Genomic DNA, 12,914 nt, shown 5'->3' with positions numbered 1-12,914 from the left:
TGTGAAATGAATAAAAAAATATGGTAAAAAAACTGACAACATTAAAAATATAGATTTTTAATGTTATTCCTTTAAACTTTGCTTCTGTCAATTACAGCATTGCAGACCTTTGGCATTTTGTTGTACTGCCCTTTCCACTCCCCCAACCCGCCCCTCCCCTCCCTCAACCCGCTGGAACCGTTGTGGCGGGTGCGCTGTGCAACTCCGGCCGGGCCAAGTAAGTGGCAGCAGCTCTGTTCTGTACAGTCGCACTGGGGGGCAGTGGGGTGTTTTTGCCTTTCCCTCTCCATCTGCCCATCGGCTCCAGGAACAGGTGATGGGAACAGGCTGGCCAAGTAGAACACAACTTCAGCGGGCAGCGAAACAAAAACTCAGATGTGGGAAGAGTTCGGTGAGGCAATGGAACTTGACTTCCGTACGGCTTTTAGGAAATTATGGTCCACCATCTGACATGTCAGGAGGGGGAAGCAGTGCACCATAAACACGGAGTACAGTGGAGATGGGGCTCTGCTGACCTCGACTCGGGACGGTGAGAGTCGGTGGACAGAGTACGATGACGACCTCCTCAACTCCACCAACATGCTTTCCTTAGAGGAAGCATAATCTGATGGGCTCTCCTATCTCCAAGCATTCAGTGATCCATGTATGTGGCATCGAGTCATAGGCTTTCTTGTAATCAATCCAAGCCGTACACAGGTTGGTGCGTCGGGACCTGCAGTCTTGTGCGACTGTTCTGTCAACCAGGAGCTAATGTTTGGCTCCTCTGGTATCTCTACCAATGCCCTTCTGTGCTTCGCTCATGTATTGATCCATGTGTCCACTTATCTTAGCCGCAATGATGCCTGACATGAGCTTCCATGTTGTGGAGAGACAGGTTATTGGCCGATAGTTGGATGGGACTGCACCCTTTGAGGGATCCTTCATGATCAGGATCGTTCGCCCTTCGGTTAGCCATCCTGGGTGAGTCCCATCCCTCAGCAGCTGGTTCATTTGTGCTGCTAGGCGCTGATGGAGTGCTGTGAGTTTCTTTAGCCAGTAGGTGTGGACCATGTCCGGGCCTGGTGCTGTCCAGTTCTTCATATCTGAGACTCTTTCCTGTATGTCTGCCACTGTTATGGTAACTGGGTTCTGCTCAGGGTCACCAGCCATTGTGCACTGCTGTTATGTGCTTTCTTTTTCCTTCTTTTTGTGAAACCAGCATTCAGTTTAATTTAAGAGTTCAAATTTATATTGTACTTAAAAAAAAGAAACACACACAAAAGCAAGGTAGCACACATTTCCAAGCCAACAATCAAGCTGGGAGCAGAGTACAAAAGATCACAACGTAATATATAACACAAATACATGACAAGTATTCTCAGTGAGACAATAAAAAAAGATCAGTATGTACACGGAAAGTGAAAAATATGAATGAAATAAAACAAATGTATCGATTAATCAAAATGGGGGATGTGGGGAATGCCACTTTACATTGGATATACGACAGGCACAGTAGTTATTCTTCATTCGTGGTTCATATACAAAAATCATTGTCGAGGTTCATTGATTCTGCATAGTGCAATCGTCTTTTTTAAAATTTTTGTTTTATGATTGTTTACATTCAAGCCAGCTGAAGACATGGGCTAAGCCTGTAAATGTAAAAGCTTTAATAAAACAAAGTATTTGATTCATATATGAAAAGAGATTTATGTTATGTCATAAGCTCTTTCTTAAAACAGGAACAGGACCCTTTGTGTACAACTTTTTAGACCAGCCTATGAGACAAGCGATAAAGTGATGATAAATAGAGACAAGGGTAAGCATCCTAAAATCAACATTATCAGGTTCACTTTGTCACATACACACAAGTAGAGACATACAAAATGTACAATGCAAACAGAAATAGAATATTTTACACTTTTATATCACTATGAAACTTCCATAAGTGATGGAAGAATCACATCCAACTTCAAATGAATTTAAAAAACAAACATTTTACATGCCACTGGATATTGACATGCTGTAGTTTCCCCCATCTTGACTGCAGTATATGGTGAATAACAGCAAAGACATCTTTTGAAATGATGTACGATATGATGAGTTATGCCATGTTGAGTGAGATTGCATAATCATTAGCAACTCACCTATCATTGCCTTTAGAACGATTGATCAGCTTTATACATGTGAAATAACTGGATGTGCATTAAAAAAACAACAACAACAAAAACAAAAAACACCAAAACCCTCAAGAGAATGTTAGTTTCCCCCCCAGACCAAGGCTGCATCACTTGGCAAAGAGAAGAAAGATTTGGATCTGGCACGAGTATATTTTGGCCTCTTTGTGCTAACAGTGGCCTCTGTATGACCTTTAGCATCTCCTATTAGCTAAACAACAATCCCTCAACACAAGCCATTCCATCACGTCTTGAAATGAACACATCACACATTTACCCCGTCCATCATTCCTCAAATAAGGTCTTCTGCAGGCTGACACGATATAAACTCAAAGCAGATCTAGCTTACTTCACTCTCCTCCTCTAATCTCTTTTGGCTCTTCCTTTCCGCTTTCTCCTGCTAGTGTTTTCCTGGGGTTTGTCATCATTGCTCCCCAATGCCACGCCGTTGGCTGCCTTGCTGAGTCCATTGAGGGCCCCGTTCGAGATGGCCCTGCCCACCTTGGAGGAGGAGGCGTCGCGCCTGGGCTGCTGGCGGCGGTAGGTCTGGTAGTAGAAGTTGCCAAAGAGGACGATGAAGGTGATGGCATAGCAGATGAGGGAGTAGTGCATCCAGTGGGGGAAGTCACAGTTGACGTAAAGGGACAAAGCCGTGTGGCCGATGGTGACGTGGAACTGGATCTGAGACCCATGCAGAATATCAGATTGCATTACACATTTACAGATTAATGACTACAATTAATAAAATTTAATTTACGACTAACATGAGATTACAGGCCTTTCATAAGGAAAAAACATTGTCAGGCACAAACATGATCATCTCATCAGCAAGCTCTGAGGGAGACTGGTAAGGATGCTGATCCAGGTGTGTTGCAGCAACGAGAGATGGAAAACATGCAGGAAAACGGCCCCCGAGGACCGGAGTTGGACACCTGCGATGTATTGTATATGTCTATGTGTATGGTTCACAGCAACTCTTCAAACCATTAACCCAGTAATAATTTACCCAATGATCATTTCCAAGATGGCGTCATATTTAGCAGCCATCGGCAAGTGCTCTTCAAGAGCTTTGTTTTTTCTGGGGAGGGAGGTTGGCTTTTGTTTTATCACATGGTGTTTTTGTTGTTGCCATGTGTGAACCCGATGTGAACCATTTTCAGTGTTTTTAGCCACGACATTCGTCAAAAGAGAAGAATCTGTGCTCGGTGGTTGCGCATTCTCGGCGGAACGCGTGTCCCAGCATTGATTTTAATTGGAAGGAATGTTGGCACTATTTGACCGTCGCCGCAGGACAGCCCCGGGTCACTTGTATTTTTTGCACCTGTAATCGGCAGCATTTCTCACAGCCCCGTTTTGTTGATGTCTGTGCTGGTGTGTTTGAATGGATGGCTATTGGAGCCGAGGACTGTATGTTGAGAGAGGAGCGGTGGCCTGGAGGACGGATAGGTTTTTGTAACTGAGAGTCACCACTTGGAATTGAAAAGCATTTACATGGGACAGGAGAAGTGAACCAATCTCTTTTTTCATCAATGGACTGAACCAATCACTTTTTTTCGTAAAACGATAATACAGCTTCTTGTTTACTTTCAAGGACACTTTGAGTCTCTCCTCTTTCATCTACAGCTACTTCAAATGACAAAGCGTATGCAGGATAGGTGGTTAAGATTGCATGACTGTCCGTTTTAACACTTTTTAATGACAAATGGAAACCCTGTTATAGTAAATATAAATCGGTGTGCAAATTTTGAATTATTTACAACTCTTTACACACTGGACAAAAATGACTTAACTTTCAGTTGCACATATTTCAAATGAAGCCAACCACCTAATTTTCTACTCTTTTTCTTCTAAATATTTAAATACATTAGCTTAATATATTTTGATTGTCTGCAACCAAAGTGTGTGTCTGAATAAAGTAAATCCAATATATCAGTGCCGCATATAGCATATTTTTCCCCTATATAAAGCAAACATTTAAACATCTAAATTAAAAATTTTAGTTGGTGTAACACAAAATCTGAGTCACTGATGTTTAAAAAAAAAAAAAAGGAGAATGATCTGGCTCATGTAGCAACGAAGAATGTTACCATCTGGATAATGGTCAGGTACTTCTTCCACCACAGGTACTTTTGGATCTTCGGACCACAGGAAGCCAGGCCATAGTAGAGGTACATCAACACATGGATTGCGGCGTTCATGTGGGCACCAAAAAATGCTGAAAATATGTCAAAGGTTCAAACTATTGATCAATGAGTCTCGACCGTATGTATTGTGATCATTTTTTTCATTTGCAGACACAAACCCTCACCAGGCACTATGCAATGTGATATCCAAATTAAATATGCTAGCGAGGGACATGGTGCAAAAGAAAAAGCCAGCCGTCTGCTGTTGTAACATGAGCCACTCACACTGTCCTCCTGCCACCCATTTGATGCCGATCCACCAGAGCGTGAACATGGTGCAGTGGTGGTAAACGTGCAGAAAGGTGACCTGGCTGAACTTTTTCCTCAGGATGAAAAACACTGTGTCCAGGTATTCGATGCCTTTGGAGATGAAATACCACCACAATGCGCCTGCCACCTGAGCGGGGTACAGTAAAAGACTCAAAAATGTATGACTAGATTACTTTGGTGTGGAAAGACCTGAAAGCCCGTACCCTCAACCCCATCAAAAGCTTTTGACATGAACCAGAAGAGTGACTTTACAGATCTGTCTACTTGTGGCCTGTCTGTCATGTGTGCATTGTTCAACATTGTTCTATAACTACATCACCTGCACTTTGGCTTCTTTTGTTTCATGTATTGTTACATCATGGAGAGAGATAACTGAAACTTCACATCCTATGTTACCCATTTTTTTGTTCTTTGTTCCCAGTTATTTTTAGGGTGAAGCGTACCGGTACTTGTTTTAGAACAGGCATGTCCAGCTCCTGTCCTGGAGGGCCACTGTCTTGCCTGTTTTCCATCTCTCTGGGCTGCAACACACCTGATTCAGATGATCAGATCATCAGCCAGCTCTGAAGCAGTATTAGAACGATCCTGATTATTTGAATCAGGTGTGTTGCTCCTGGGAAAGCTGAAAAACAGGCAGGACAGCGGCCCTTGAGGACCGAATTTGGACACCCCTGTTTTAGAATATCCCTTCCATGAACCCCTTTAAAAATTTGGTTCAATAAAAGAACATGGTAAATATATTGACATCACTTGCATTATACAGAATTCTACAGATTGGCTCTTTGCACTCACCCTGACTTCATTGGGGTCGTCTGAGTAGTCCACGCGTTGACAAATGTAGCTGTAGCTTGCTGCCCGGGCTGCCATAAACAGCTAGTGGAACAACATTTGAGATATTATCTGAGTCCCTCCCAGTTGTTTGACTTAGCAGAAACAGACACTCCAGGGACTGGAGGCAAAGCATCCAAACAAAGACGGATACGCTCATGAGGCTTATCTAAATCTGTCATCAAGATGGAATCTGATGAGTTAAATGCATATTTAAAAAAAGGTATCCTTACCTCTTTAAAGATGAAGAGGTTGAGGAAGACCATACTGAAGTTGTAGACAATGAGCGTTTTGCGAAGCTGGAAGGGCTCCCTGTTCTTCATATATTTGGGCCCCAGCCAGAGAAACAACAGGTAGGATGCACTGATGGCTAAAGTGACCAGGGGGTTGTCCATTAGGGGCCATTTCTCCACTCGCGTGTCTGCAAGAAACATTTTGAACATTGAACTGGCCACTGTACTGTACTGTAGTGCTGCTTTTTGAAAAAGTTGTGAGTTGGGCGAGTACTTAAAAATACAAAATGCCCCCGATGTTGTACATCCTATTATGGCTCAACATTTTCAGGAAAAATATGCCTGTAAAGTTGTACGTTTCAGTTGTCTCAAATTATAGCGAAACAAGTATCAAGGGATTCACTCGGAGTGCTCTGCTTTTTCTGAATTAGTAGACGCAACATATTAAGCGAGTAAGCCGTGTCATCCTGGATTCAGTGGCTCCTTCAAAAACTGTGCTCCCAAAACCGAAACCCAAGCCTTGGTTTAACGACAAAACTCGCGCAGCTAGGCAGGGGTGTCATAAAGCTGAATGTAAGTGGAAAAAAGACAAATTGCAGGTCTCCTATCAAATCTGGAAAGACTACTGGCGTAACTATCAGATCACAGTAAAAGAGACCAAAAAATAATATTTATCGGACCTTATTCAGGCTAACCGTCACAACCCACGTGTACTATTTAAAACCATGGACTCTGTACTCAAACCCCTCAGCCTACTTGCTCGGAATCTTCACCCGAGATGTGCAACAGATTCCTTCAGTTTTTCATTGATAAGGTTTCTACAGCTAGGACTCCTGTTTCAAATACCACATTTGACCCCTCTGTCCATCATCCGTGTTCAGGTGTGTTAAATTCTTTTGAAGCTGTGTCCTCGACTCTTTTAGAGGATGTGGTTCGGCAGACTAAGCCATCTGGCTCCCCGTGTGACTCTCTCCTCCCACACTTCTTTAAGGAGGTTCTCCCGAGTATTGGTACATTGGTCTTGGCCATTATCAACAGCAGCCTTTCTTCTGGTATAGTTCCCCAACAGTTTAAACATGCTGTGGTCAGACCCTTGATCAAGAAACCTGGTCTTGATCAAGATGTGCTGTCAAATTTTAGCCCCATTTCCAGAATGCCTTTCATTTAAGAAAATCTGGGAAAAGTGGTGCTTTCTTGGATGAACATAACATCTTGGAGGTCTTCCAGTCAGGTTTCAAAACGATGCACAGCACAGAGTCAGCACTTTTACGCATTTTTAATAACATCCACCTGGCAAATGACACTGGACACTATGTGTGTCTGGTTTTATTGGATTTAACTGCAGCATTTGATACAGTGGATCCCAGTATTTTGTTGGCTCGTTTGCAGCACCTGGTGGGCATTGGCGGTAGCGATCTTGAGTGGTTTAGGTCCTCTTTAGCTGACAGAACCTTTTGTGTCAGCCTTGTTTGCTCTGAGTCACGTACTGCTCCACTGTCAAGTGGTGTTCCACAGGGCTCTATTCTGGGGCCTCTGCTGTTCTCACTGTACCTGCTCCCATATGGTTCCATCGTAAGGAAACATGGTATTTCCTTCCACTGCTATGCGGATGACTGTCAGATCTATGTCCCACTGAGCAAAAAAGACACCTTCTCATTAAGGCCACTTTTATCCTGCCTGGTGGAAATCAAAACCTAGATGGCACAACATTTCTTGAATTTCAATGAGAAGAAGACACAAGTGATAATGTTTGGTCCCAGTGGCCCTTGGGTCTCGAACTGGACAGTGATTTTAAACTAACCGGCAAATTGGTGTCGTTGTTAAATCCATCTCCTTTCATCTTAGGCAGCTGGCTAAAGTAAAACCTCTCCTTTCTCATGAGCACCTTGAGACAATAATTCAGGCCTTTGTCACATTGTGGCTCGATTACTGTAATGCACTTTACTTTCGAGTCAGCCAATCCAGCTGGTCCAAAATGCTGCTGCTCGCCTCTTGACTGGTACTCATAAGAGGGAGCACATAACTCCTGCTCTGGCATCCCTTCACTGGCTCCCTATACATTTTAGAGTTATTTTTACGTTATTTATCCTATTATTTGTTTTCAAATTTTTAAATGGCCTCAGGCCACCGTACGTCTCTGAGCTCATCCGCCCCTACACACCCTCCAGGCGCCTCAGGTCTGCGGACCAGACATTGTTAGAAGTACCAAGAACCAAACAAAGGCTCACAGGGGATTGTGCCTTTTCCGTTGCTGGTCCCTCTCTCTGGAATGACCTCCCACTGAACCTTCAGCAAGCCCCCTCACTGCCCATCTTTAAAACCGGCCTCAAAACTCACTTGTATTCTTTGGCATTTACTCAGCATGACTCAGACTTTATCTTAGTTTTACTGTTTGGTCCTTTCTACCGTCCTTGTTACTGATTTATTGCTTTATTGTTGTATATATGATAGTTGCTCCATGTACAACACTTTGTATGCAGCGATGGCTGTTTGAAAGTGCTCTATAAATACAGTTCAGTTGAGAGTAGAGTTGAGTTGAGTACTGCCTCTGTGTCTTTTTGTTGACAATTATTCAGAAGAAGCAACAGCATCAACAGAAGATGAACGTGTGAAGGGCAAAAACAGGAATATTAGCAAAAGTTACAAGAGCAAAACACACTTTGGTGTTACCATATGCATCAAAGATAGGGGTGTCTTTTGGTGTAGATACAATACAATACATATTTATTGACATTGCGCTTTCACAACAGCTGCAGCTGTAACAAAGCGCTTTACAGAACAGTTAACATCAAATAACAAAATAATATAACAGAACACATAACATAAAACAGTCAAGCAATCCTAACAACTATTCCTGCATACGCCTTGTTGTTTGAAAGAGTTATTTACGTAAAACTGGTTAACTACTTTTTATACTCATGTGGTATGAATGGGAGGTATGGTATGAATGTGAAATAGCATTTCATCGATTTATACGGTGAAGGTGATGTTTACAGAGCAGGAATGCACAGAGATGGGCGAGTGGAGGAAAACACCACTTTGGGGTGCTTTTGATGAGGAATTATAATCTTAACATAGCTAAAAGATCAAAAAAGTTGAAATTGCATCATGTAGACCCTTTAAAATCAATCACAGGACAGAAACTTCTTTTATTTGGGTTGTCAACGATCTTAGAAAGAATTCCGACGATTATTTCAATTCTATTCTGGCTCTGCTCGACATCAGTGCGACTTTTGATGACTGATCATACCGTTTTCATTGCCATCTGTGGTATTCCCAAGGAATCCATTCTTCGCGGTTTCCTGTTTAATTTATATCCCCTCAATAATTTTAACAGCATAACATATAGGACGGCACGGGAGCCAACTGGTTTGCATGTCCGCCCCACAGTTCAGAGGTGTTCTCCCCATGCCTGTATGGGTTTTCTCTGGGTATTCCGTTTCCTCACACATTCCAAAAACATGCATGGCAGCAACACTCTAAATTCAGATTATAAAATAATGGAAAACATGTGATGTAAAGTCACACGTGATTTTCTTACAGGTGGGGGGCGCGGGGGGGGGGGGGGGGGGGGGGGTCACAGAAAATGACGTGGCAGGCCGGATCTGGCCCCCAGGCCAAGAATTTGACACGTGAATAAATATGCGTGAAAACCTGTAACCATTGCACATAGCACAAAAACCTTATGTATGCATAAGATGCATATATGCAACTTTCAGTATATTTATACTGTGTACAGTTTTCTGAAACATTTATTTATTTTGTGCATACAACACTTTGTTCCCCCCCCCCCCCCCCCCCCCATGTTGCTGCTGTAGACTGCAAATTTCCCTAACGTGGGACTAATAAAGGTTGTATTATATTATCTTTTCTGAACAGCGTTGCGGGGTTGCTGGAGCCTATCCAGTTATAATTTTACAGTTTACCACCAGCGAGTCCCAGGGACTTGCTGATCAGAAAAGTACGAGTCCCATTTTGCATTTCGAGAGTCCCAAATTTCGAATTTTGAAATGGTCTACTTATCCAATTCATATCATATGATAATAATACAAACGAAAACATATACATACAATTATAAATAAACGCTGCAAAACTTTAAATAATTCAGTTGCAGTAGTAGGCGGCCCGGTAGTCCAGTGGTTAGCACGTCGGATTTCGGAAATTCACTTTTTCGGTTCCGTGGGATTACCCAATGGGAAACCACGGTAACCAATTTTGGGTTCCATAAACGTTCATCATGGGAAACCATTTTTCTATTTTGACTGATATTCATAATCAAGAATTCTGAAACTCAAAAGTATAATGTTTCAAGGGTAAATGTTTGAAAACTATGCATTAACAATGAACATTCCATCAGTAGCTGTGTACTCCAGGTTTGTTCAATAAAATAAATGGCGGCCCGGTAGTCCAGTGGTTAGCACGTCGGCTGCACAGTGCAGAGGTACCGGGTTCGATTCCTGCTCCGGCCTCCTTGTGTGGAGTTTTCATGTTCTCCCCGGGCCTGCGTGGGTTTTCTCCGGGTGCTCCGGTTTCCTCCCACATTCCAAAAATATGCATGGCAGGCTGATTGAACACTCTAAATTGTCCCTAGGTGTGAGTGTGAGTGCGAATGGTTGTTCGTCTCTGTGTGCCCTGCGATTGGCTGGCAACCAATTCAGGGTGTCCCCCACCTACTGCCCGGGGACAGCTGGGATAGGCTCCAGCACCCCCCGCGACCCTTGTGAGGATCAAGCGGTTAGGAAGATGAATGAATGAATGAATGAATGAATGAATGAATGAATGAATGAATGAATGAAACTGGTATACTCATGTGGCATCATGAATACAGCATCCCACAAAATCTTAGTATTTTTTACAGGTAAGTATTGATGTGGTTTGACATCCTCTTCCCAAGACAATTCATGTGTAATCTACGATCAATTTGACGAAAGAATCCAACACGTCATCATTCGTTCTACCAACAGTTAACGTTAGCATTACTACACCTTGTGATGAATGTTTTATTCCTAAAGTTACCATGCTACAAACCAGTAAATAAAATAATAACCAACACTGTTTCATAATATTTTTCATAGTGATCGCTATACAGTGATCCATCGCTATTTTGCGGTTCGTTTATCGCGGCTTCAGTGCATCACGGATTTTTTCAAACAGATTCATAAAAAAAACTTCTTTTTTTCTGGAAGTCCGCAAACGGTCCGCAAAGAGCAGCGAAAGTCAGCAAAACAACAGTGAGTCACATAGAGCAACATATACAGTATGTGGGGTGGGGTGGGGGGGAGTGAGAAGATGCAGCAAAGCCATGTTGATTGACTGTGCATCTTCTTTCTGTCTTATCACGTGGGTTACTCTTTGATCTTTACTCGGTGTCTGTTGTTAACGATGCGTGCTAGTGTGTGTGTGTGTGTGTGTGCTTGTGTGTGTGCGCTTGTGTGTGCTAGTGTGTGTGCTTGTGTGTGCGCGTGTGCGTGTGGCTGAGAGAGAGAGAGAGAGAGAGAGAGAGAGAGAGAGAGAGAGAGAGAAAGAGAGAGACAGAGAGAGAGAAAGAGAGAGAGGAGGTTTATAAGAACAAAAGCAGGTCTCTTCCATTCTTAATTGACTAATCATCTTTAATTGACGAATCATGAACACGTCTGCTGCACAGCGGCGGGATTGCTGGCGTGTGTGTGTGTGCGTGTGTGTGGTGTGTGTGTGTGTGTGTGTGTGTGTGTGTCTGTCGTAGTTTTTTTTTGACTGAGACATTTCCTTGCGTTCCAAAAAACGCAAATTATTTGGAACTGTGCATCCCACGGGAAAATTGTGCGTCTATGACGCGGGACGCAGAGGTAACGAGATGGCTGCTATCCCCGCTGACTTCAGGCGAAAGGCGGACTACACCCTGAATTGGTCGCCAGTCAGTCGCAGGGCACGTCAAGAACAACCATACACACGCACATTCAAACTGTCAGTGAGTGGGAACCGATCCCATGCTGCTCGAACACACAAGTCAGGCGAGTAGACCGCTACATTATCAATGATTTATTATGATTATTGGAAAAATTTACAATTTTCTCAGTTTGGATTATATGAAAAAAAAACCCTCATAATTACCTGCGATGGTTAAGGTCCATTTGTAGAATTGTATGGTGTCATTGATAAGGTGTGTTACAATCTCCATGACCGATGACCTAAAATGAAAACAAACAGAGCAATATTGAATTTTTAACTAATGATATGGAACATGAATACTACGCACTTAATGGGTTAATATTGATACAGAATGGTCCGGAAATTATGCTTGCTAACTGTGTCTGCTTCTGAATGATTAGTGAGCAGGCCACGCCACAGACAGGCCACGGGCCAACCACGACGGATACTATACAGTAACTATTCTATAGGCTTGAATGCGCACAAAGGCGGTGAGCACGTGCCGTGACAGAGCGTGTGTCAGCAATTTTTTCGGATAGAACACGACCACAGGCAGCAGACACGAGTAGGAAGAGGAATAGGCGGAGGAGTGACCTGGGCAGGAGGAGAAAGAGGAGGAGGAGCGGGGAGGAGGAGGAGAAGAAGAAAGAACATGGACAAAATTGAAGATTCACTTGTCCTGATTCATCCATCCACCCATTATCCGAAGTGCTTAAGGTGACACCCACCCCCAATGACCCCATCACTAACACCCCAGGCAGCATCTTGTTGCAGCATCTGTCATCGGCCTCTTATTGCTTCAACGCTTCCCAATAAACCCCAATTCTCCAATGATTATAAAGCACATCACTGAATGTAATATGATAAACATCGGCAACTCTGCGGCATACACTCAGGCCTTTACCTCATGAACGTTTCTCTAATTATTGACTCATAACCGTGAAGATATTTCCGGCTTCAAATTCAAAACTGTCGTTACAACCGTGGTGTCCAACACGAATAACACAAAATGTCATTCTATCTCACCCTCTCCACAAGAAAGGATACCCATTACCTGTGTGTGTTGTTTTTTATCCGTCTATGATGACATTCAATGCAAGGTCATGCGACGTAAAAATGGTCCCGCCTCCCAATCAGCCGTTGAGCGATTTACTTTCTTCTTTTTCAATTTTTTTTTCAGAATATCACTTGCTCAGCATCCGCCGTGACTTAAATGACGATGGCCTGAATGTGGCGTCCAGCTGTAGCCTCCCTCTGCAGTCGGTTTGCCTAACAATTCTCCTGAACATTCGCAGCAGTTCAGTCTAGTTACCTCCTCACACGTGGAAAATCACACTATT

At 43.1% G+C, this 12,914-nt stretch overlaps 1 protein-coding gene across 2 annotated transcripts; it reads right to left on the bottom strand.

Moving 5' to 3' along the window:
- Positions 1-1,262: 1,262 nt before the first annotated feature.
- Positions 1,263-12,914, bottom strand: LOC127600328 (elongation of very long chain fatty acids protein 4-like). 2 transcript variants are annotated; one of them, XM_052064825.1, is made up of 7 exons: positions 12,629-12,914; positions 11,758-11,834; positions 5,668-5,855; positions 5,399-5,479; positions 4,562-4,733; positions 4,241-4,368; positions 1,263-2,834 (listed from the first exon to the last, which is right to left on the bottom strand). In XM_052064825.1, the coding sequence occupies exons 2-7, from the start codon at positions 11,822-11,824 to the stop codon at positions 2,517-2,519; spliced, it is 954 nt and encodes a 317-aa protein (XP_051920785.1). In that variant the 5' UTR covers positions 11,825-11,834; positions 12,629-12,914; the 3' UTR covers positions 1,263-2,516. The 2 variants fall into 2 exon arrangements, with proteins under 2 accessions (XP_051920785.1, XP_051920786.1); XM_052064826.1 differs by lacking the exon at positions 12,629-12,914 and adding an exon at positions 12,078-12,139.

Source organism: Hippocampus zosterae, chromosome 5 (assembly GCF_025434085.1).
Source record: "Hippocampus zosterae strain Florida chromosome 5, ASM2543408v3, whole genome shotgun sequence".
NCBI lineage: Eukaryota > Metazoa > Chordata > Actinopteri > Syngnathiformes > Syngnathidae > Hippocampus > Hippocampus zosterae.
This window is presented reverse-complemented; position numbering and strand designations above follow the sequence as displayed.

Coding starts and splice junctions, on each gene's coding strand:
- LOC127600328 (XM_052064825.1), bottom strand. CDS start 11,824: ATGGAGATTGTAACACACCTTATCAATGACACCATACAATTCTACAAA. Junction 5,856..11,757: donor ATGGACCTTAACCATCGCAG/GTAATTATGAGG, acceptor TGTTTCTTGCAG/ACACGCGAGTGGAGAAATGG. Junction 2,835..4,240: donor ACCTGACCATTATCCAGATG/GTAACATTCTTC, acceptor CATGGGTCTCAG/ATCCAGTTCCACGTCACCAT.